This window comes from Thermoascus crustaceus (assembly GCF_041956765.1).
Source record: "Thermoascus crustaceus strain CBS 181.67 unplaced genomic scaffold VTN00scaffold_2, whole genome shotgun sequence".
In the NCBI taxonomy this organism is placed as follows: domain Eukaryota; kingdom Fungi; phylum Ascomycota; class Eurotiomycetes; order Eurotiales; family Thermoascaceae; genus Thermoascus; species Thermoascus crustaceus.
In genome coordinates this window covers 971,690-994,557 of record NW_027192528.1, presented here as the reverse complement: position 1 = coordinate 994,557, position 22,868 = coordinate 971,690, and the positions used below count along the sequence as shown (strand labels likewise).

The following is a 22,868-nucleotide window of genomic DNA, read 5'->3' as shown; positions in this document are numbered from 1 at the left end:
AAATGGGACAATGGTTCATTGCTATACTTGCAAGTGGCTTAATATATGGACCTGTTGTCTCATTGCATCCCCATGTAGAATACGGAAACCGAGGACAGAATATCGAATTACTGTTTGATTGCTGAAAACCCAAGGGTCCAGAGAATTCACATGTTTTAGTCTGCAAGCATTATCTCAGAGAAATAGATGAATGGACTTGTACATAAAGCAACCGCGGCCAATTTTTTGACATTTAAGGCCTGTCTTCTATGTCTTTTAAGCAGATAAGCCGGAGAATGACAGCGAATCCTAGCTGGGATGTACTGCACAATACTATATCCAACCTTTACAACAGGAGCGCAGGTCTTACCAGTAAGAAAAGGAAAACTTGTTCGATATACCTGAATTATTCGATGAAAATATAAGTTCGCAAGTCTCCACAATTTACTATACAGAGCTATCAGGCGAGTCCGCCAAAAGCAATAGCTCAACAGGCGACCGTATCGTGGTTTTTTCTAGGTCCTCTGCTGGCAGTTTTTGCTATTCTGCAGAAGCCTCGAATGAATTCCCACTGGAGCCTCTAAATTCCTGAGATCCTACCCTTCTTCATGAACTGTATTCATCTCTTCTTTGTCGACTCTTACTTCCGTCAAGCTTCCTTAAACCGTCTTTCGGCTTTATGATTGATGTGTTATGCGACCACAACCGTGCCATCATGATGCGTTGACATCGTCATGTTGCTGACCGGTCCTGACGTCGGTGAGAAGCAGAATGCAGAATGTAGGGTGAAGATGTTGAAACTAAAATTACACGAATTCATGCAACTCCAGCTTTTGGGAAAAGCGTCTCGCCAGCTAAGATCGCCTGTATTCGGGACTCAGATCAGGCGGAACATATTGTTCCTCACACTACGCTTCATGGCGACAGGTTTCCCATTCTCATACTCAAGGCCGGCCGCTCCACCTTCACCAGACATTGCTTCTAGCTTCTCGCGGAGTTCCTCGTCTAACTGCGCACTCGTCTTGACCTTTTTTGGACCTTGCTCTTTATCCTGGTTCTTTGTAGAGCTTTGCGAATCACCCTTTTCAGATTCAGATTTACCAGAGATCTCGTCTGAGAAAGCTAATTAGCACAATGTAGACGTTGGAAGCATCCTCAAGCTACAAACCTCTAGTAGTGTTCGATTGTTGTCGCAGGACGGCGAATGGAGACGCGCGGTTTTTGGAAAAAGAAGTAGCGACTGGGCTAGCCCTCTTCAAACTACTCGACAACATTTTTGAAAATGTGTACAATACAAATCTAATAAATGAAGGCTTAAATGTCTTTTAAGCGACCGAATACATAACAAACTTGATAACGTGATTCCGCCCTCGAGTCTTTGCCTCTGACGTACTTAGGCTGCAGTGGAGTCTGCAGTCATGTGACTTCATGACTCTCCCCGCAATCGGGGCTGACTAACCCAGCCGCCTAACCTAGTTATAACTATCTCCCGTCCTTGAGCCTAGCAACCAAACCTCACCTGTCATTCAACCCACGAAGATGAGCTCTCAGGCGTACTATGAGCTCTATCGTGGCAGCAGGTATTGCATCTCTACTTGGTTAGCTTCACCGTCCCAGGATATGTGCTGATATCTCTTTTCACCAGTATCGGGCTGTCCCTCACCGATACGCTAGATGATCTGATCAACGAGGGTCGAATCGAGCCGCAGCTCGCTATGAAGATCCTCTCCAACTTCGACCGTGTCATCACGGAGGTCCTCGCAGACAAAGTGCGCGCGAGGCTCACTTTCAAGGTACTGTTTTCTTCTCTTTGTCCAGGACGTGGCTAGTCGGTTGCGCTGTCAAAGGGGGGGGGGGGGGTAGTATGGTGGTTTCATGGAGCTGACATTCATCCTCCTCAAAGGGTCATCTCGATACCTACCGCTTCTGTGACGAAGTCTGGACATTCCTTATCAAAGATGTTACATTCAAGCTGGACAACACGTCAACCGTTTCGGCAGACAAGGTGAAGATAGTGAGCTGCAACAGCAAGCGACCTGGAGAGGCGTAGTCTGCTATATTCCCAAATGGCGTTTCTTAATAACCGACGTGGAAAGGCGCATTCAGAAACCGACATCAAATAAGCTCTCTCGGGGTTCGGTCGTGAGGTTTTAAGTCGGTTATGGTATCTACAATCTATCAGGATGGCGTTGGGGAACAGATTCATTATGTAACATTATTGAAACTAAGACTAGATACCCAAAACAAGAATGAAACGTGGTCTTGACGCGACTTCTTTTGCATTATTATCGAGAGATAGAAATGAGCTTTAATCTGTATGAAAGGCGGCGCGGTCTAGATCCCGGTAGGTAGGCCTTTGATATCACTAGGGCCAGTCTAATTAAGCGGTGCCGCCATCGGAAGTCATCCGCGTTCCAGGCTCAACTCGACAATGACTCTGGCGACACGTTCGACTTCACCCAGAGGGGCTTTTTGCCGTCTGCCAGTGTGACCATGCGATTACTATATATATTCAGGTCTCGAACCCTACGAAATACAACCGGGTATTTGAGCGAGCGACAAGATGCCGCGGACATTGCCGTGGCTGGTCGGCGGGGGCAACGATGAGCGCATCAAAAAGGAACCGGGATCTCACAGAAAGCGAATAAAGTCGGAAGCGCCAAGTGACAATGACTCTAAAGCCAAGACGAAGTCTGCCACACCAGATACTCCCAATAGGCGAGATTTCCTGAGATCTTGTACGCAACTGATCGTGAAGCTTGTGGTTTCCGCGTTACTGACCTCTGCGACACACAGCTCGAAGCCCCTCCAGTTCTCCGATCCGGAAGCCTCCACCCGAAGAGTTCGTAGCGCGCCCCAGTTTGCTCCAGGTACCAATGCTAATGGTCGGATAGATACTTGATCGAGGGCTTTGATAATGATGATATGTACATCATGGTTGAGGACGAGTTCTACGCTGTCGCGCAGAGCTTCACCCAACATTTACATCATGCGGAATATGTGCGGCGGAAAAAGGAGGCCAAGATGCAGAATGCGGCTGTTATCAAGGACCTTGCACATCCCACCGATGGCAAGACGGCCATGAGGGAAGAGACGAAGAGGAGGAAAGAATCAGAAGCGCTCCATGCGCGGCAACGGTCTGGTCTCGACGAGACCAGAGGCAAGCGACCTCGGGTCGATTCAAAAGAGGAAGAAGATTCAGAACTCGACGAGGATAAGGAGGATGACCCTTGGGTTGGGACCTCTTTACATGGCCTCATGACGAGCCCGAGGAAGGCCCGGTCGTTAGTTGGGCTACAGGGGATTAAATCTACAACTAGAGCCGCTGCGGGTTACTCCCAAACATCTGGCTCAGATAGCCGAGGCCGTGATCACATTCGTTCGTCGCCGCCGCCAGTGCCCCAGAAAGAGCCGGAAGTTCATACTGTGGATGAGACAGCTTCGGAGGAGGACGACGACCTCGAAATCCAACCTAGTAAAGTTACTACAGTTTCTAGGACGCTCCCTCAGACGAAGACACCGATCAAATCTGAGCCTTCTTCCAGTCCAGTTAAACGGAAAATCCATTCTCGCGCAGAGAGTAGCCGTCCATCCCCGCACTTGGAGGCTAATAAGATAAACCCCACACACTCTAAATACAGCTTTCCTTCTGGATCAAATCTGAACGCCAAAATGAAAATGCTCTTTGACGAGTTGGATGGGTCTCCAGAGAGATCGCATAACTCGGATCAAGATCGGACACGAGATTCGGATTCTGCAAGTGCAACATCGCAAAGAGATACCCAGAGCGACAATGCAAAGTCGAAGAAATCATATCTCAACGAAGTCCCGACATTTTTGTTGTGATTAAAGAAAAGAAAATTAAATTTCGCTTGTTGGTATTAAAAAAGATATATCAAATCGAATTAGTCGTGTGGGTTTGTTCGTCCCGGACTCAGAAAATGGTGGAGAGTTCCCTGAACAATCACCTCAAGACATATGGCCAACCCCGCCTTTCACCTTCGTCATCTGGTGGACCCGCTAAATTCACACTTTCCTCTGCACATTATCCCGGCGTGCTTGTCGGTCGGTTATCGTGAATCGAAGTGCGGTTGACCGTTGGACTCACGTCGTCGGGGGAAATGGCGGTGTGATTTTGGCGCTCATCCTTCGAACATGATGCCTAACCATCTCTCGCCTCGAGGCTTGCTGCTCAGCAGCGACCTGTACTTCCGCCTTCTCTATCGACGCATTGCTATTCTGCGGTGCCAATGTGCTACACCTGCAACACGGGTTAGATCGAAAAACGCATGGTTAACGGACGGGCGCGGTTGCTTACTCGTCGTCTGTGAAAGGTATCGGAAATTCCTCTTTTCGGAAGTTCGTGGGGGGCCCCTGCGGTCAATGGCTATTAGCGCCGTCCACACCGGATTGTTCGACGTTGATGATACTCACGATTTCGAGTGGTCTGGGGGATTCCTTTCTTTTGAACGGTGACACCAGGCACCGGACCATGGATCGCAAGCAGCCCATCTTTGTTGGGTTGCTTGTGTCGTCTGGGAAAATGGATATAAAAATTAAGTCCAGTTATTGCGTAGCGATCGTTATCTACACTAAAGAGGGCTCGTGTAGAACGGTGGGTTATAATAATAAGTTTATAAATGCAAGTTGGAAAAGAGAGACTGCTGCGGAACGCAAATGCAAATTGCAGAAATGATGGACTAACTAAACAAGAGAAAACGAGAGGCAATAAGTGAAACAGACAAAGAAAGGTAAACGAAGGAATTGGATATGTCCTATGACATCTGAGTAGTTGGTATACCAAGAAGAGGGAAGGTCGCGGTGGCGGCCTGGTAGGATATATACTGAAGCATGGATTGTTTCCTAGGAAATCCTATGATGAAACGAACCCACTCGGTAAGGGTTTGGCTTGGTGTCAATGCTCCTGTGGAACGGAGGCTACCTTCGTAGTGGGCAAGGTCGCAACGCGAACGCGACACATTCCTCGCTCCTTTGGCCGTTGTCCTTTCAGCTGCGGCCGCCCTGGCAGGCAGGGACCGGGTTCCCGGGGCGCTGACAGAGTGGAAACGGCTGCGAAGAATCTTTCCCGAGACGCAGGGAAGAACAAATAATGGTTGAAGTAGGCAGAAAGCTAGGTTGAAGTGGAGAAGGGCGGTGGCTCTATAGACTACGGCCACCGTGCTGACGATGTACAGAGAGGGAGCTCCGTCGACATCTCGATCCTGGAGCGTTTAACCGGATCTGGCACGTCCTCTTTCGAGGTTCTGGCGAGGCAGATGGCGCCCAATCCTCACTTCTGTGCCTCCTGTCCTGCATGATTCCGCGATTCCGCCCCAGGGCTAGTTTTACTGCTGGCGCTTTGCCTCGCCTGGTCCCCATGGCAATCGGCAAAGGCGCAGTTTTGACCTATATCATTTCCTATCGGTCTCCGGAAGCCGGGCAAACAAAGAGCCCGGGCCTCCTCCACAAATCACCTTCTGCACCAGCCACGCAAGAAGAAAGAGACAGCTGTCTCTCATCATGCACTTGCAGATGCCCGATCGCTCGCGCAGGGCTGTGTTTCATGCTGGAGTCTTTGTTGTGTTTCTCAACGGCCGGATAGACCTCCTCCGTACTACGTACAGTTCCTTACATAATTACCGGGTAGCTGCCTGGGTACCCGCCGGGCGTGCTGCGCATCTCAGTCTCCCTTGCATCGGGAACAATGCTCTTCAGTACGCGCATTCCATACATAATCCATATTCCCTTTCTTGTCGAACGCGAAGGCGAGAGGGCGAGAATCCATCCCAAGTCAGGTAATCCCCCCTTCTGATGCAGCCTTCCAGAAGGATCCCGGTATCGTTAGGGGCTATTTGTGGAGCCTGCTTATTTGGTTGTCGATGAATGAATGGCCTTGCAAGCAGCTCCCTTCCCCTTCCTTCCCTTGTTTCCTCTTCATCCGACGTACTCTTAAACTAGGCAGCCATGCTGACTTGTTGGCATGCGGTGTAAGCCTTGGCTTGCTGAGTTCGGAAAACTATGGGACCGAGTTCAGTTTCGTTTCTTTCACTCCTTTAACGTCCTTGAGCCGGCAAGGAAAGGAATAATGGGCATTTATTGCCTACGGGACCTCGCATCATTACCTGCTTTTTTGGTTGAATTTTTTTAGAGCGCTCTTTCATTTGGGGCGATGAAGAATGCAACGCCTCATTCTATTCCTACACAGCTTCCCTGAGCAGCGGTTAATCATGGATCAAATCACGAACGACATGGCATCTATTTGGGGTAGTCCTTGAGGTGGAAGCTCTTCAGCTTGACGAATTGCTCGAAGCCGAACTTGCTCAAAGTGACACCTCGTCCCGAGTTCTTCCAGCCGGTCCATGCGAGATCCTGATGCAGAAGTCAGTATCTCGATGCCTATGAAGTGACATTGACAAAGTTTCAAGCGGGAGAGCGTCGTGGATCATTGTGAACTTACCGGACTGGGGTAATCAGATCTGTTGATGAACACCGTCCCTGCCTCGACATTCTCGATGAGCTTCTCTGCGGTGGCCAGGTCCTTGGACCAAACGCTCGCAGTCAGGCCAAATTCGCTGTCATTCATCAACTTGACGGCTTCTTCATCATTCTTGACCTTCATCACGGGGATCACCGGACCGAAGGTCTCCTCGGTCATGACAATCATGTCATGAGTCACGCCCGTCAGCAATGTTGGCTTGACGTAGTTTCCATTCGGCGGGAAGTTCTCGAATGTCTCGTTAGCGGGCGTCTCGTCCTTGGCACCCTTCTTGATCGCGTCCGCGATATGCGCCAAAACGGTCTCCTTCGCACGCTTGGAGATAACGGGGCCGATCTGCGTCTTCTCGTCAAAAGGATCACCGATGCGATAGTTGCTCAGCACCTTCTTGACCTCTTCCACAAACGAGTCGTAGATGCTCTCGTGCACGTAGACCCGCTCAATTGCGCAGCAGCTCTGCCCGCTGTTGAAGATCGCCCCGTCGACGATCTCTTCCGCCGCCCATGCAACGTCCACATCGCCACGCACGTATGCCGGATCCTTACCGCCAAGTTCGAGCCCGACGTTCACAATCCTATCAGATGCAGCCTTCTGAACGGCCAAGCCACCTGCAACAGATCCCGTGAAGCAGATGTGGTTCACCTGGGGCGACCGGATGATAACCTCGAGCTGCGTGAGCGACCCGCAGTGGAAGTATTGAATAACATCTTTCGGAAGACCAGCTTCCAGGAATGCAGACGCCACCTGCTCAACCACCGTCGGTGTTTGCGGAGAGGGTTTCAGAAGCACCGCGTTTCCCGCGAGGATGGCAGGGATCAGGCTGTTGACCAGAATCAGGTAGGGATACTAATTAGCGAAGCATGTCAGCATGTAGGTCAAAGTAAACAAGGCGACGATCGGGTAATAACGGCAAGAGTAACGCACATTCCAAGCGAAGATTATGAGCACGACCCCGACGGGCTGCCGCTTGATAAACCGTCTAAATCCCTTCTCTGCCTCTCCATTCACAATACCCTCTTCCCCCAGCACTGATGGGGCCTCCTTATTCATATATGTGCCTCTCTTGATAGCCGTGGCGATCTCAGCGCCAGTATAGCGGATGGGTCGCCCCATCTGCTCCGTCAGCTCACGGGCCAGAACATCTTTCTTCTTGTCCAAGATCTCGAGGGCACGGGTGACTATTTTCTGACGCTGCTTGAGAGTAGTGGATTGCGAGAAAGAGCGGAAAGCGGCCTGTCCGATCTCCGGGAGGCGCGCGAGCTCCTCTGACGAGACGCCAGGTCGAGTCACAACGGGGGCATTGGTGGAGGGGGAAATCGTAGTGAGAGTCTCGACAGACATGGTGGAATCTGCTCAGACGACGAAAAGGAGACAGGCCCAGAAACCTCTTATAGATAAAAAGACGGGAGAAACGGCCCGTTTGACAATCGCCCGTTCTATATAAAGGCGTGTAGAGATATCAGCGCCAGCGCCGAGTGAAAGATACGGCTTCCCGCCCACCACGCTGTAGCGGGGCTCGTGCCGCCACTAAGTTGGTAGAGCTGCCCCTCGTGAGGGGCGAGCCAGGCTTGGCGCTAGGCCGGTCCGCCGTTTAAGCCCAAGGAGCCCTCTTCTTCGAACCATGTTCACTCTTATATCTACTGGACAGTACACGAAGAACTGGTCTATCATTTCGCATCTATGATTCATCAATCATTCCTCTCTACATGTATGCTTTTCCATTTCAGGACTGTTCTATTCCTTGAATGGTCCTAACCAAAACTCCAACAAGAGAATGAGATAAGAGAAAACAAGAATGGTGCAAACTGCCCCTTCCACCTGAGCTTGTGTCAATTTCCTGAACATTCACAGTGTGATTAAGGGCCAACTAAGTCGTTTCGGCATTTGCAGTTGACGTCCCCTATTTTGGGTTCAGTTTGACCATGGATTGTCCAATGTTGCATCAACACCGCTCCTCCGCTGGCTAGAAATGCCAACAGGTCTCTGACCGTGCAACTCTATTGCAGGAATGCATAAAGTGCCTTAACCTTGGATCTTGAAGCTCAAGTTGTTCTGTCTCAAGAAACTGAAGTCATTCTGCTGCCGTGTTCCTGGGTCTCATGCTCAGCAATCTGGTGTTTCATGTATTGGATGATTGCGTTCAGGGTCGAACTCTTCATTCTGGATTTCCGTGAAAGGTCTGCGTTGTGGTAATTAAGGGATGTGCTATTTGAAAGATGCCCTGTTGTAAGTGTTCCGTGAGAATTCCTGGCTTTGCTGCTTGTCTTTGGTGGGCAACGTTCAGTTCAATCGTACATCTTGAAAGGGGGAGATGGGGAGAGGGAGGAGTTTCCATGAGGTGAAATGCTTTGTGCTATAGCCTCTTCGGGCTGTTGCAGCTGTGTTTGATTTGCTGTCAAAGCAGAGATCAGACTTCCAGCGGTCTTTGAAACCGTATCTGTCTCTTATGATTGACTTTTGTGACACCAATCCTGCTGCCGTCTGCGGAGTTTCGGTCATATCTAGCTCAATGCTGGGCTTTTAGAGGCATTGCCTTTCCCTCAGGCCCAGTAAAGTGATGGATCTTCTTCTCAGGAGTTTTCTCCATCCTCTTTTTCGTCATCTTCAAGCTCCAACTCTTGAAGCTTCTCACCTGTTTCCCAGTTGACTAACTCGTTGTTTCGGACCATGTTATTGTACATCTTCTTGTTGACGTACCTCCAATACGCCGTCTGTCGTTTCATGGTCTCTTTCGCTTCGTTGGCCACCGTCTCGATGTCGGCTTTGATTGCGTAACCCAGTTTTCCAATCAATATCCTTCTTTCTTTCGATCCTTCGTCGATTGGAGGGTTGACGCCAAGTTTGCTGATGATGCTCACAATGTATTTGGACTGCAAACTGTCCTTTTCCTGATCCACTAACTTGGCTGCCTTCTTCTGTTTCGCATTTTCATCAGCAGTATCCTGCTGGAGACGTTTAAAGTCCTGGATTTCACTCCTGAGGGATACATTGAACTCTTCGCGATCTTCTGTACTAAGCGTCATTGGATGCCCGTGGATAGCAATGTCGACTTCCTCAAGGGACTCTGCGGTGACCGTCAGTGAATTTGCTTGTGCCTGCCGCTCAAGTACTTTGGTGGCAGCCTTTGCGTGCCTTGCTGCAAGCTTCTGGAGTCTGATCTGCTTTGCTTTTGAGCCGTCAGACGAGGGCAAGAGTGGGCATGAGCTTATTGAACATCTATCTGAGAGACCAGACCTGCCTGATAACCGTGGGGGAGTTTTGCTCGACCCTTCATTGATTCCGACGTTCTCCTTGTCTTCCTCCATTTGTACCTTATCGGTCGTGGGGGCTTCATTGCACGAGCTCTTTCGGCGAGCCTTCGAGGTGGTCGTGGCAGCGTCCTCGACCTCATCAATTTCTTGGATCTTCTTGATGAGCATAGCTATCTCTCTATGCCGTTTACCATGCAGTTCGTTGGAGTTCTTGCACCTGTTTCTCACTATTAGGACCCCTCCACGGGAGCTTTAAAAGTCCAGGAGAATCGAGGCCTTACGCATCGCAGCTGTGAGAGCGACCAATACGAAACATGGTTTGATGATACCGGATACAGGGCTCCGCATGTTTTCCATAGCATGTCTTCTTCGCCCGTGGATTGTTCAAGCAGGTCTGGCAGATCGCGCAGCCGTGGCCTATGGACAGCCTTGTCAGTATTTGACTCACATTTTGTTGTGGGAATGAAGTTTTGTGACTCACGCAGTGCTGGGTTATCCTCCCATTTGCAGTCACTTCCGTCATTGGGCTCCCTTCGAGTCTTAGGAGGAGTGCCCCCGATGGATCCTGGAGCCATAGTCCTTAATTTCCTGAAGAGGATATCGATATGATGACGGGCAAAAGGTAGTAGAGTGCAGTACTGATATGATAAGGAATCAGGAATAGGAAGCAAACGCGTTGCTTACTTGCGCTGCCCTGCCTTGCCTCAACAGGCAAGGCAAATATCAATATCACCAAGTTGTGCTCGATAAGACAATAGCAAAGCTACCCACAGCCAGCCAAACAGGACGAAAGACAAACCGGTAGGGAGTTATGCACATGGTAAGTGGTGGGAAAGGAAGGCATAATTGCAAGTCAGCAATCAGAACTGGGCTATTTTTTAACCTGAGGCCCTCCTTCACTCTTATTGCATGTTCACATACACATTGAACTGACTCCTTTCTCCAGATCACGGGATCTGTGATTGACGGAGGTCTCCTTCATTGCTCACCGTTCATATTGTTTATTACCTCTCGCATACTCTACGCGTCTACCTATCTCTATGACCAACAAAGCTATTCACACGTGGTTTAGATGTTCCAGTCACAATAGACTCACTGTACAGTGAGACCTGACCTATCGGACTATCCTGTCTAGGTAGTTTGGACATTTTGTGGTGGATCATATATGGGGAAATCCACCAGCTCTACATCATACATCGGTTGGTGGATGCGCATCTTAGATGACATGTTTGCATATATCAACATAGAATGATAGGGCATACCCCTTGTCGATATATCCCAGAACAGGAGCGTAGGTTTCAGTTCACGAAAAAAGAAGATCAGGTCTTTCCCATCTACCTGCTAGAAGGTAGCTACCAATACTAATTCCAGCCAGGAGGTATTCTATCTATCCTGATATCTCCTGATCTGGACGAAAGTCTAGCTGGGGGTTTTTTTCTTCTTTTTTGACGTTCAACTGCAATTTCTTTTATTTGGGTAAGGGTTTAACATGGTTCGGTAATTGCCGAAGGAATGAATTTGTTGGGAGAATATTGCAAACGCAAAGATCGGTTTAGATGAAAAGGAAACCTTCAATAAATCCCAGATGGAGGCTACCCCTAGGTATCCACAAGGTTGCTCAGGGAGGCATCTAGACATCATTGCACCTCGAAGGAATAAAAAGAAACCATAATGGTAATAGATAACCTTTCTAAAACTGAGCCAAATTTCTGAGACCATCCCGCCCCAGGGACTATATTATGTAAAACGAGTGACTAAAACTGAACTAAAGACCACCGATCGAAACGAAGAGCAGAGATTTGGAGTATTTTTTTTCATCGCATCATTTCTGTTGTCAGATTCGACACGTATATCCGTCAAACCGGATGGGAGCCCTCCTAGTTGAGTGTAATGTCGCGCACTAGACGTCCACCTGCCCAAACGTAGGGGTAGTTGTGCTGATACCAGTTGACGCTGTGGAAGAAAGATCAGTAAGTAATGGCTTTTTGATGAAGCAAATGGCGTTTTAAAAATAGGCACTTGGAAGACTTACAAGGTTGTCCGGCCAGCAATCCGGGGGTGAGTGGCCCAGGAGCCACCAAGCACGATGTTGTGTTTCCCATCGAAGAAGTCCGCTACAAGCAAGCAAGATGACTCAGCATAAATCCACAAAGCCCCAAAAAAATCCCCCAGGAAGCTAAGCTTGCCGTGGTATTGATCAAATTAAATAATAAGGTTTCAGACTTACCTGTATATCCGGGGTAGAGCTCCATGGCTTTGAACCCGTCATGCGGCATCAGTGGCGTGCTAGTCCATTCCCACACGCCTCCCAGCTCACCCTGCCCGGCGAGTCTGTCGCCGTTCTGGATGACTGGGGTAGGGTGCCAGTGTCTGAACCCGACGTTGCAGTCGTCGAGATCAACAAACACTGGCAGGGAGGTCGGGGAAGCGTGTCGAACAGGCTGGTGATCCGGGCAACGGGGCCTGGGTGGGTTGCGTTCGTGGAAAGAGTCGCCATTATTCGATGGATCTTCCCCGTGGCCGTGGCCATTGATACCGTTGACGGCATGACCATTGGGACCACTGCTAATATTAGTAGCGTTAGCATTTTTAAATACTTGATAAGCATGCTGCATGAGGTATGTGAGTTCCACTAACCTTCCGCTATTCACTGCGGGAAGCACGCCATTGCTTCTAGTGCCCTTGATCTGAGCCGCATACTTGTAGATGCTCCTGGCCTCCTCAAAAGTCGGTAGCCTGCAGTTCATCCATTTCGCATATCCAGCAAGTTCGTCGTAGGATGCGATCACCGGCCAGTCGGCAGCCAGCTCTAGCGGGACAGGGCCGAATACGGTGCGCACGGCAAAGTTTGACATGAAATCCTTACTTGCACAACGGCTTGTAGCGGGGCTGATGCCCTTTGAAACTATCGGATAGTCCTTGTCTGCACGTGCAAGAACCCAAGATGCTGGCCAGGTTTTGATGTTATTGCTCTGCAGATATTTCGCATACTCCCCATTTGTGATGGCTGTGGCCTGCGCCTCGAAAGCAGACACGGTTACTGTTCTCTGTGGCTTCTCATTATCCCATCCAAAGGAATGATCCGGTACAGTACTTCCATCGGGGTCATTCAACCCGATTGAGAGCTTCTGCTCCGGGATTGAGAACCACATGTTTGGCTTCTCATTCTTTCTGGCCTGCAGAAAGATGTCTTCGAAGGATGGTATGCTGACTCCGGGAGGAGGAAGCGTCTTCTCGCTTTGGAGTAACATATAAAGGAAGGTTTCCAGATGCATGGCCTCATGCTCAAAACCGAGCCAGAGAGCTTCACCCAGACACCGGTCCTGCTCCCAGCCCTCCATTTTCAGGAGGGACTTGACCCTGTTCCGTACCCTTTCCTGGAAGTCCAGGATTTCGGCAAGTGGTGGCCATTCGTCCGGGATCTCACTATGCGAGTGACACTTCTCAGGGTTGTCTACGTCAGGATCGATCCCGCGCTCAAAAATAGACGGGTAACTTTTAGGCTCAGTCGGCTGACCGCGTGTCGCTCTCGTTAGATGAATATCTATTGTCGTTAATAAACATCCGTGTGCAAGGATTTTGCTCGAAGCTTTCGTGACTTACCCAGGAAGGTGGGAATGTGTCCGAGGTAGAAGATCAAAGCGTTCCTAAGCTTGATCGGCTTTGATAGCAGCTCTTCCTGTGGGATCATTGCCTTGGTTACAATATCCCAAGCCCTCCAAAGAGACTGGAAATCCTCCAGACTGGGAATCGGCTGCTCAGCATACTGTGCTGCTTTTGTAGGGAAATTGAGCGTGGCAGAAGAAAGCATATGGATATCTGTTCGGGAAATAGTATGGTAAGCAAAATCTAAGCACATGCACGTCGACGTAATTGGCCTGTGGGCGCTAACGCTACGGGTACTGCTTCCTCTGCAATAGAGATCTTGGAAGGTCTAGGCTATTGACAGTGCAGAAGTCTGGACGGGTGCAGGAAGGGGGAGCGATCGCTTTTATTGCTTGCGATTGCAGATAAGGGCCACTCACGGTACTTGTCAGAGCTGGTCCCGAATGCAGCGGCAGGGATTAGCCCCGCATTACGCCACAATTGCTCACGTTCACGGGAACTATATTTGAAAGCTTCTTCAAAGATAATTTTCTCGCCTTTCCGGATAACGATCCCTTTAATGGAAACATCTCGTGTAGGAGAGTAGAACGCCTGGTGTCGGCCCTCGATTTCGTCATATGCACTGACGATTTCCCAATCGCCCGCTTTGAAAGCTTCAAACGCCAGGACTGCATTGGCGTGCAACAGTCCATTCACGTAGAACTGGTGGGTGATACCCTTTGAGTCATTGTAGGCCCTGAAGACCACGTCTGGATCCTTACATGCATCCAATCCGATGAGCATCGAGTCCGACGGGCCAAGGAGCTTTGCGAATCCGTTTAGAAACTTAGCAGCTTCTGGACGGCTGAAGTTTCCGACAGAAGAGCCCATTGACATGACACAGGTTGGCTTCCTTCTATTCTTGGGGTTCTGCAACCAAGCTAGGGCGTCGTCATATGTTCCGTGGAGTCCATGATATCGCACGTGCGTGTAGCTCATGGTCGAGACCTCGGAAAATGTGCGCTGCAGCTCGTCCAACGAAAGGTCGAGGGCATAGTAGTCCACGTTCTTCTCGGCTCTTTCAAACTCTTTGAGTAAGATCTCTATCTTGCGCAAATTCCTAGAATACTGTTAAAAAAGTCTGAAAAGAGAGAGGGCGTCTACTGCTATAATTATTTTGGCCACGGGATCTCAAGTATGAGGACAAACACACCCACTACCCAGCTCCACAAGCTGTGCATCATCTGGCATCCGTTCCACGATGCTCTTCGCGTGAGTATTCAACACTTCGATCTCCGCGTTTGTCAGATAATACTCGTCCAGATAGGTGATCTCTTCAAATAGTCGAAGTCCCTCGGTATCGTAGAGTAGAACCGTTGGCAGGGATCGGGCCTTGCCATCGCGCGGATCAAGACCACTATAGATGTCCTTTGCCAAAGAAAACTTCAAGTCATTCTGGCGGATGTCAATGATCTTGACATCGTCCACGAGGCATGCTGCTGGCGCCATAATGCGGATGCAGGGAACGTGCAGAGCGGGATTAATAAGTCGGAACCTCAGTTGAAGAGATATCAAGCAAGCGATACAGCGATGCTGGATGTTGTAGGGTGAAAAAGGCACGAGAGAGGGAAAGAGATACACTGAACGATAAAAAACACGTAGCTTTTCTCGGCTATGTCAACTGCTAGCCGTCAGATGCAGCTGACTTAGTTTTCAACACCCCGGGTGTCATGAACTCTCCGGGATAGAGTTCGGCCGCATCCATGATATGGAATTGATCATCGGTTCTCAGACCAGGTTGGTTCCTGAATCTTGCTGGGCCCCGCACCCGTGGATCAAAGAGAGTGTCACAGAACAAGCACGCCTGCCGTTCTCGACTTCTCAGAAGAGCATGCTCGTCCACGAGTAGCAGATAGGATGTTGCGGAACGCACTTCTGGGACTGACGTCGAGTCCCACCCTGTCTGCAATGAAGGCTGGCTGACATTATGCATGCCAGGCTCACAATAATCCCTAGGCCTGTAACTAATCTTGCCCAAGTGGGGAGAACAAACATGCCAGCGGGAGCACGGCATGTTTTGAATGCTGCATGTTCGTGATAGTCCCTGGATGAGTATGATGGCTTGCCTCAGAATCAGAAAAATCCGACTTCCTCGATCCAATGAGGAGGGGTGGAAGACCAACCCGCGGTCGGAGCTTACAGCGATCCCAGGGTATGACGCATCGGAGCCTGAATGTGCTCGCAGCAGTGTTAGAGAGACCAGACGTCCAACCACAGCGCTAGAGAACGGGGGGATGGTGGAGAGAGTGTGGTGGTTTGCTCTGTTTGCCGTGTTTGTTAGCCCCCAGAGGCCGCTAAAGCAGCGCCTAGAGCGCCGGTGACATCTCCTTGACATCTACCATGCGCATCCCCCGACGTTGCAAACTTCCTCGAAAAGGGTTATATCTCGCGCAGAGATGCAACCACGAAGTGGGATTCGCATTCCAGCCTCTACTGACAATCATCAGACAATGACTGTTTCCGCAAGCTGCTAACCTTGACAAAGGACATGGGCCAATTACCAACTTGAGCGATGAAGATGTTTTGTGAGCTATCACAATAGCCTTTGACGAGTATATATGTGTCGATAAAGAATCGATTGACAATGGCGGCAGAGACATTTCAGCTCTAACAATTTGCAAATAACTTGTTCTCTTTTGTTCTGCTTTGTCTGGGCTCATAAAATGCTGTCCACATCGTTCAACCCGCTATGGCAGCAGCAGCTTCTGTCTTAGCCGCTGTGTTTTAACCCAGAACTGCCAGACATTCAATTAATCTGCTGTTAAGGAATCGGTCATGACGTTGGGATTAGGTCTATGGTACCAGAAGACGCGGAAGAAGTCCCGGCTGTCGCCAGGATGTAAACGATTACTGGCTCTATTCACCAAGGTAGCTGACGAGAGAGACAAGCTGCGTCGTGACCTAGGCTATGCACTCGACACTGTCGAGGCTCTGGAGGCTCAGAACGCCGAATACAACTTCCACCTCACACAGGCGCAGGCGCACCTCGTGGAGCGTCAAAAGAATAACCAACAATGGACAGCAGCAGACTCCCAACGGCCCATCGTGGAAGTCACCACCGAAGTGGCCTGGATCGAAGACACCTGGCTCTGCTCTTTGAGCAATGCAGACCTGCTCGGGGAGGCGGAGATGCACTGGAAGAAGGGCTATCCGCACTGGACGTCATCAACTAGTTCATGTCCGTGCACCCTGATTTCGATTTCAAGAACAATATTAAATACCGCCTTTTCGTTGCAGCGGGGAGTACAACAAGTCGGATCAGTTCGCGGACGACGTCTCAAGAACCGCCGGAGGCATCGTATTGCTTACTATCGCCAGGCTAGGGAACTAGGTGGTATTGCACGATTCATCCGGGGAAAGAACCTGATGGCTCTGAAGCCTTGGGACTCGGCCTATTGGTTCTTCTCCAGAGCGCCGCATACCCCTGGCTACCATGTCAAGGCCCAGCAGCTCCAGGCAATGGAAAACCCTATGCGGGGAGGGGTTTTCAGATCTGGTCCTGAACTTCCAAAGGTAAATTTCGCATTAGGTACCACAGGGATTCCTACTACGCCGCCATCGACTCTGGTGCCCGAATCTTGGGTGTCTCCTCAAAGTGAGGGAGAGATACTCTTGCCATTAGCTGTAGTCCCGCAAGAATTGTTTCGTCCTTCTCTAAAATGTCTGGAAGGTAAGTCCTAGGTAGGTACCTAGGTAGTTAGATCTCTGTAGTTGATACGGGAAAATAATTCTACGCACAATCTTGTCTTCCTCAGATTCTTGGTCCTTTTTCCATTTGTTCCATTAGACAGAATTAATAAACTAATCTGCGTGCATGTTGGTTACCACTCTTACATCAAATAATTTCTTCAGCGGTTAAAGCCACACTGAATGACCAAAGAACAAGGGTTTCGAAACATCCCTCCCAAGCGCATGAAAAGAATTCTTCAGGAACAAAGGGGGAGTAAAACAGCACCCTTGAAGGATGAGAAACGTCGAATCTCATTGTTATCGATTCCTTCTGTCGCTGAGACAGCAAATGAAAGAACAGACAGTAAGACTTGAGACTGTCTCAGACTCTCTCCATCTCTTTCGATGTCACTCCATCTCTTCATTACAACAACTGTGACTATCCATTCCTTGAGTGGAAGTGTTGTAGGGGAAGAACCATCATCTTCCTAGGCTTCAATGATCCGTTTCTTTTCTCTTTTTCCACATTAGAACCATATATCTACCCATAGATATCTCTCTCTTCTCTCAATCTCCTCAGCACCTCGTTCTTGGTCTTCTGTCCTGGGTGTTGGAAGCATTACCCTCCCAGCAAGGCAGATCATACTCGCACATCTTCTTCTCCCACACCTCTATCACCTAAGTCAATCCACCTCTTCCCAACGCCCAAAATGACATCCACAGATCCTCCAGGAAAGGAAAAGCTTGACATGGCAGAGATCAAGGAACTGATTACAGAGATCGACAAGGATACCAGTACTGCTCCTAAATCAACCAAGCCAGTGTCCCTGAATATCCAAGAGAGCCTACCCTCCTCCGTGTCGAACTCTTCTAGGAAGAGTTTGTCTTCTCTGAAAGCATCTCCTGCCTCTAGCTCCAGCGCTGGGAATACAAGGCATAATCCAGCCTTGTTTGGTGGTCAACGTCCCGTGTCTAGTACTGAGAAGTATCGAAAACATAGTCGACCTACCGGTTCTTCCTCTTCTACTGCCTCGACTCGAAAAATCCTATCCACGAGATCTACCAAGAGCAGCAGCAGCACCAACGGCACCAACAAGCCCCTAAAGCGCAAAGCCAGCGTCGCCTTCCAGCCCAGCGACCACAAACTCATCGAGCTCTACGAGAAGAACATCCACAACGACTACAGCCTCGTCCCGAAGAAGCGCAAAGACCGCGAGCCCTGGCACCCGGACGCTTCGGCCCCCACCATATCCCGCGAGGACTTCTGCCGGTACCAGCGTCTCGTCGAGGCCCAGATCCGCCGCCTCCGCCTCGAGCGCGACGAGTACCGGCGGATGTGGAATTGGGAGAAATCCCGCGCCGACTCGGGGGTCAAACGGTTCCGGGAGACGCGGGAGCGGATCCAGAAGGAGGTCGAGAACGACTACAAGGAGTTCAATGAGAAGTTGAGGTCGAAGCGCAACGAGCCCCAGTGGCCGCCGCCTCCCGGTCCCGGTAGTGGGGACATGAACAACAAGAAGCCCGCGTCGCGCTGGCCGTACGATAACTTCGAGGACCAGATGAGTCAGCACTTTGTGACGGTCACGCTGGTCGCGGCGGAGAGTGAGCTGCTGGTCGATCGGGACGAGGAGGCGGAGACGCTGGTCCTGGAGGCGCTGGAGGTCGCGAGGGGGTTGGATTATCCGCCGCTGGAGGCGCGGTGTAAGTACTGGTTGGGGAGGATCGAGTATTTTCGGGAGCATGAGGAGAAAGCGTTGCAGTATTTCATGGAGGCGAGGCCCTGCGATGGGAAGTATATGGAGGGGGCGGAGCTGCAGCTGTATCTGAGTCTGTTCCAGCCTGGTCTTACGAAGCAGGATAGGGAGCAAATCCTGCTGAACAACGATCGTGCGCTCCTTGCGGCTCATGAGAAGGTGCTGAGGGATAGGAAGAAGAAGAAGAATAACTGCCGCAAGCAGAAGGGAGAGGAGACAACAAAAGGAAAGGATATCACCAATGTCACCGCGAAGGAGACCGATGATCTCGACAACTACCAATTCGTCATCGACCCCCGCAAGCTCCCCATCGAGATCAACGCCCGAGGGATAAAACGCAAGATGGACGACCGTCCCGAGAACCTCATCTTCCGCCGTCCCTGGATCCGTCCGCGAAAGAAGGCTGTCAAGGACGTGACCAAACTCAGTCCAACGCTCTGGATAACATCAGACAACGAGCCCCCGACAAAGGTGCCCCGGGCCCGAACCACCCATCGGAGCATCAAGGGTAAGAGCAAGAGCAAGAGCAATAAGAAGGGTAAGAAGAATCTCAACCACCACCGTCTTCCCTCATCCTCCGTCTACGCGCTCCCGCCCCAGACCACCGCGCGGAACAGCACCGGCTTCAACCTCACAGGCCGCTACTCCGATCTATCATGGCTCTTCGCCTCTCTGAACCTGAATCTGAACTCCTCCTCCAAATCCAGCTCCCGAGGCAACCGTCCACCGCAGAGCAAATTCACCTTCTCTCAACACCTCCTCGGCCCCTCCCAGCGTTCCCGCCAATACACCATCTGGCCGGAGCAGTGGTGGGAACTCCGCTTCAGAACGGAAGTCTGGGAATCCCAAAAGAAGACTGTCATAGACATGAAATGGCTAGAGAGGGAGCGGAACACATACCGGAGAAAAGCGGCGCCGATCATACGGTACCATGAGGAGTGCGAGAGGTTGAGGTACTTGGTGAGGGTGCTGTTTCCGACGAGGGAGAACACGGGTGGGATGCATCCGTTCAGCTGGGATGAGGGGATGCTGGATTGGATTGATGGGTTGAATGTAAAGGAGTTGAGTGTGGTGCTGGGGCAAGTGCGCGGTTGGTGGGCTAGGAATGGGAGGGTGATGGAGATGTCTAGGAAGTATCAGGATCAGAAGAAGTATGAGGATTTACGGCAGGCGGAACATGAACCCAAGACAAGCCAGCAGGAAAAGGCTGTCGTGGAGCACCAGGGCAGCAAAGAGAAGGCAGAGGCGCCAACGAAGGATGAAGTCGAGAAAGAAGTCTCCAAGCCACCAGCGGAAGAGCAACAGGCAGAGACGGCCGTGAAGCATCAAGACAGCAAAGACGCAGCGACGCTGACGAAAGACAGAATCAAGAGCAAAGAGTCCACCAAATAGGCGGCGACTGAGCAGAAGCTCCCAGGAGAACAGGAAGTAGATAAGTAAACCATTGCAGCTATGCAGCGAACTAATACTGCATCAAAATCAACCATCCATCTCAGCAAAAGAGCAGTCATCCCGACGAAAAGAAAAATAGAACATCATCAGACCCGGGATAATGAAAATGACGGGCCGACGTTCATTTCACCCAGATGACAAAATCAGAGTTAACCCTTACCCCTCAACCAGGTGCTTTATCTCATTTTTCATCCACTTTGAGTTAGTGAACGAGTGAGGTAAGGAGGAATGAACTCGGTGTAGGAAGAGAGATATACATAGGGCTTAGCATCACTAGAAATCAACGATTTGATTAATAAGCAGGAAGTCTCAGGTACACAAACAACAATTGGCCGGATGGTGTAGTTGGTTATCACGTATCGTTAACATTCGACTTCCCTAGAAGTTGATGGTACCGATAAGGTCCTGGGATCGAACCCCAGTCTGGTCAATTGAGATTGGAAACACAGCTTCTGAATCTCCTTTTTGTTGATTCTCCTTTTTGTCCCAGGAAAAAAGGAGACAAGGGAAATGCCCTTTCGCTCAATTGCGTTTTTGTGCGTAAGTAGTCTGCAGTGTGTAGATCAAGTTTCTCTGGCATTTTTTTTGCTCCTGTCTAGCGAAGTAGTCACTTCCGTTTAAATGTCGGACGATAGCAAAAAAANAAAAAAAAAAAAAAAGGAAATCTATTATCTTAAGATATACAATACATCCCTACTTCGATCGTAGTTCGTAGTCAGCAAATCCATAACACATAACAAAAAGTGGCTCCCTGGCCTTTTCCTTCCCACATTCCCTTAAGCTTAAGCCAGAGCTTCCAAAAGACCACCCAACGGAACCCCCCAAACGTAACTCGCAACCGCCATCCCTCCCACACTCATAATCGCAGCCATCAAGACATTGACGGCGTTGTTATCCAGCAGATCAATCCCGCTCTCGACCCGGCGACTCTCGTGCTCGTGCTCGTGGTCCCTGCCGGGCTGCGTGCCCGTCGAGGTACCCGTGACCCTGGAGCCCCTCAGAGTGGCCGTGTTGGCGACGGCTTCAGTTTTGCCGATGCTGCTGCGCTCCTTCTCTATCACGGTGTCGGGGGTGCCGGCGGGTTTGGTTGAGGATGGGTGGACGAGGACCTAGAGGTTCGGGGATGCGTTAGCAATTACCTCTCTTTAAAGATCCAGACGGACACAGAAACCCATGCAATAGCAACGGGAGCATGAGATAGATATGATATACCTTCTGCCCACCACTCCCCTCAACAATCTTCCCCGTCCGCTTATCCACCACACTCGCCTGCAACCATCCGCCCAGGAAACTATCAACCACGCTCCCCAACCCACCCCACAGCGTCACAGCCAGGACCCAGAAAATCCGTTCCTTGTCACCCCATCCTTGAGCACAAAAAGGTAGCAACACAGCGGACGTCAGCGCGATAGTGAAGGCGCCAAACAGGCTCGCCAGGAGTCCCGTGGCCGTGACGCCGCCGTTGGTGCCGGGGGGAACGACGCGGAGGGTCGGGGAGGTGATGAGGCGTGGTTTCGATTTGGAGAGGATGCCCAGCTCGGAGGCGAAGGTGTCTGCGGCGACGGCGGCGTAGTTGCTGTTGTAGATAGATACCGAGCAGTCAGTAATTGCGAATCGCATATGGTATATATATATATATCCGTGAATGGGAAAATCATAATAAATCCCCTTGCCCAGCGAACCAACCGAACCTATAAATATAGGAACAGGGAGATGACGAGTCTAAACATACGCAACAATTCCCACAGTCAACAAATCCCCGACATCACCACCGTACGAGAAACACTGCTCCTCCTTCTCCGCTCCATCCCGCCGGCTGAACAGCAGCAGCTTCGTATGCAACAGTGTCAAAACCGACGCCACGATCGAATTCGCCAGGACCTGGACGTGCGTTCTCGACCCTTCTCCGCCCGTAGCGCCGGTAGCGGACATGGTCAGTTGGGCCTTGACATCGTGTTTGATCTGTAACACAATCAATCAGTCTTGCGATCCAACCTTCAGCGAAGAAGAGAAAAAGAGTCCCAGGGCTATCTAGACAGATAGATGGAATACCTTCGTAGCCTTCGTCCCACCGAGATAAAACACGACCAGGAGCACAAACGGCGCCGACCACGGATGCAGCGCGTGCACGATGGCCGTGAGGGCCGCGGCGATGATGCCGGCGGGCGTCAGCGACTTGCGGGACCAGGCGCGGTAGACGAGCGCCAGGGTCGCGGGGACCGCGATGATGGGTTTCATTATGTCGTTGGGATTATTTGTTGTTGGATGGAGACATAGCAATCAAATATAGGTAGAGGGACGGCGGCAATAGTGGAGAGGTAGAGAGGGGGAGAGGGGGTGAAAGTGATATATCACGAGAGCTGACACCGACTCTTTTCTCCGAGAGCTGAGCTGCGGGGATGTCTGTAGCTTACTCTGCCCCCCAACAACAGAACTACTGCAGGTACGGTACTTATGTATTGCACAGAGACCATACACTAAAACAAAATCTGACACCGAAAAAAAAGTCTGGAAGACTTTCTATCTATCTAGGTAACTTTCGATCATTCCGGATGCTGTTCTATCGACCATTGTTTCTAAACCCCGCCTAACGCCGACAGGATAATATCTCCGCCATATTCC

At 50.4% G+C, this 22,868-nt stretch overlaps 10 protein-coding genes and 1 non-coding gene across 11 annotated transcripts; 5 read left to right on the top strand and 6 right to left on the bottom strand.

Moving 5' to 3' along the window:
* Nucleotides 1-856: 856 nt before the first annotated feature.
* Nucleotides 857-1,253, bottom strand: VTN00DRAFT_3871 (uncharacterized protein; the record flags this gene model as incomplete). Its single annotated transcript, XM_069430236.1, has 2 exons — nt 857-1,092; nt 1,148-1,253. 2 exons carry the CDS (start codon nt 1,251-1,253, stop codon nt 857-859), a joined length of 342 nt encoding a protein of 113 aa, XP_069289392.1.
* A 265-nt stretch (nt 1,254-1,518) lies between these two features.
* On the top strand, nt 1,519-2,029 carry VTN00DRAFT_3870 (uncharacterized protein; the record flags this gene model as incomplete). The annotated part of the gene is made up of 3 exons (XM_069430235.1): nt 1,519-1,559; nt 1,625-1,772; nt 1,883-2,029. 3 exons carry the CDS (start codon nt 1,519-1,521, stop codon nt 2,027-2,029), a joined length of 336 nt encoding a protein of 111 aa, XP_069289391.1.
* Nucleotides 2,030-2,542: 513 nt separating this feature from the next.
* On the top strand, nt 2,543-3,825 carry VTN00DRAFT_3869 (uncharacterized protein; the record flags this gene model as incomplete). Its single annotated transcript, XM_069430233.1, has 3 exons — nt 2,543-2,717; nt 2,776-2,821; nt 2,874-3,825. 3 exons carry the CDS (start codon nt 2,543-2,545, stop codon nt 3,823-3,825), a joined length of 1,173 nt encoding a protein of 390 aa, XP_069289390.1.
* Nucleotides 3,826-4,083: 258 nt separating this feature from the next.
* Nucleotides 4,084-5,712, bottom strand: VTN00DRAFT_3868 (uncharacterized protein; the record flags this gene model as incomplete). Its single annotated transcript, XM_069430232.1, has 4 exons — nt 4,084-4,234; nt 4,278-4,353; nt 4,414-4,754; nt 5,612-5,712. 4 exons carry the CDS (start codon nt 5,710-5,712, stop codon nt 4,084-4,086), a joined length of 669 nt encoding a protein of 222 aa, XP_069289389.1.
* A 522-nt stretch (nt 5,713-6,234) lies between these two features.
* On the bottom strand, nt 6,235-7,816 carry VTN00DRAFT_3867 (uncharacterized protein; the record flags this gene model as incomplete). Its single annotated transcript, XM_069430231.1, has 3 exons — nt 6,235-6,348; nt 6,437-7,321; nt 7,400-7,816. The coding sequence occupies 3 exons, from the start codon at nt 7,814-7,816 to the stop codon at nt 6,235-6,237; spliced, it is 1,416 nt and encodes a 471-aa protein (XP_069289388.1).
* A 1,229-nt stretch (nt 7,817-9,045) lies between these two features.
* On the bottom strand, nt 9,046-10,301 carry VTN00DRAFT_3866 (uncharacterized protein; the record flags this gene model as incomplete). The annotated part of the gene is made up of 3 exons (XM_069430230.1): nt 9,046-9,943; nt 10,008-10,143; nt 10,208-10,301. 3 exons carry the CDS (start codon nt 10,299-10,301, stop codon nt 9,046-9,048), a joined length of 1,128 nt encoding a protein of 375 aa, XP_069289387.1.
* Nucleotides 10,302-11,603: 1,302 nt separating this feature from the next.
* VTN00DRAFT_3865 (uncharacterized protein) lies at nt 11,604-14,820 on the bottom strand (the record flags this gene model as incomplete). The annotated part of the gene is made up of 7 exons (XM_069430229.1): nt 11,604-11,679; nt 11,759-11,840; nt 11,954-12,288; nt 12,364-13,270; nt 13,330-13,545; nt 13,752-14,431; nt 14,525-14,820. 7 exons carry the CDS (start codon nt 14,818-14,820, stop codon nt 11,604-11,606), a joined length of 2,592 nt encoding a protein of 863 aa, XP_069289386.1.
* Nucleotides 14,821-16,146: 1,326 nt separating this feature from the next.
* Nucleotides 16,147-17,052, top strand: VTN00DRAFT_3864 (uncharacterized protein; the record flags this gene model as incomplete). The annotated part of the gene is made up of 1 exon (XM_069430228.1): nt 16,147-17,052. The coding sequence occupies one exon, from the start codon at nt 16,147-16,149 to the stop codon at nt 17,050-17,052; it is 906 nt and encodes a 301-aa protein (XP_069289385.1).
* A 698-nt stretch (nt 17,053-17,750) lies between these two features.
* Nucleotides 17,751-20,186, top strand: VTN00DRAFT_3863 (uncharacterized protein; the record flags this gene model as incomplete). Its single annotated transcript, XM_069430227.1, has 1 exon — nt 17,751-20,186. The coding sequence occupies one exon, from the start codon at nt 17,751-17,753 to the stop codon at nt 20,184-20,186; it is 2,436 nt and encodes an 811-aa protein (XP_069289384.1).
* A 390-nt stretch (nt 20,187-20,576) lies between these two features.
* VTN00DRAFT_t81 lies at nt 20,577-20,676 on the top strand. The gene has a single exon. It is a non-coding gene; the product is annotated as a tRNA-Val (tRNA).
* A 352-nt stretch (nt 20,677-21,028) lies between these two features.
* Nucleotides 21,029-22,484, bottom strand: VTN00DRAFT_3862 (uncharacterized protein; the record flags this gene model as incomplete). The annotated part of the gene is made up of 4 exons (XM_069430226.1): nt 21,029-21,355; nt 21,459-21,822; nt 21,979-22,208; nt 22,299-22,484. The coding sequence occupies 4 exons, from the start codon at nt 22,482-22,484 to the stop codon at nt 21,029-21,031; spliced, it is 1,107 nt and encodes a 368-aa protein (XP_069289383.1).
* Between the last annotated feature and the right edge of the window lie 384 nt (nt 22,485-22,868).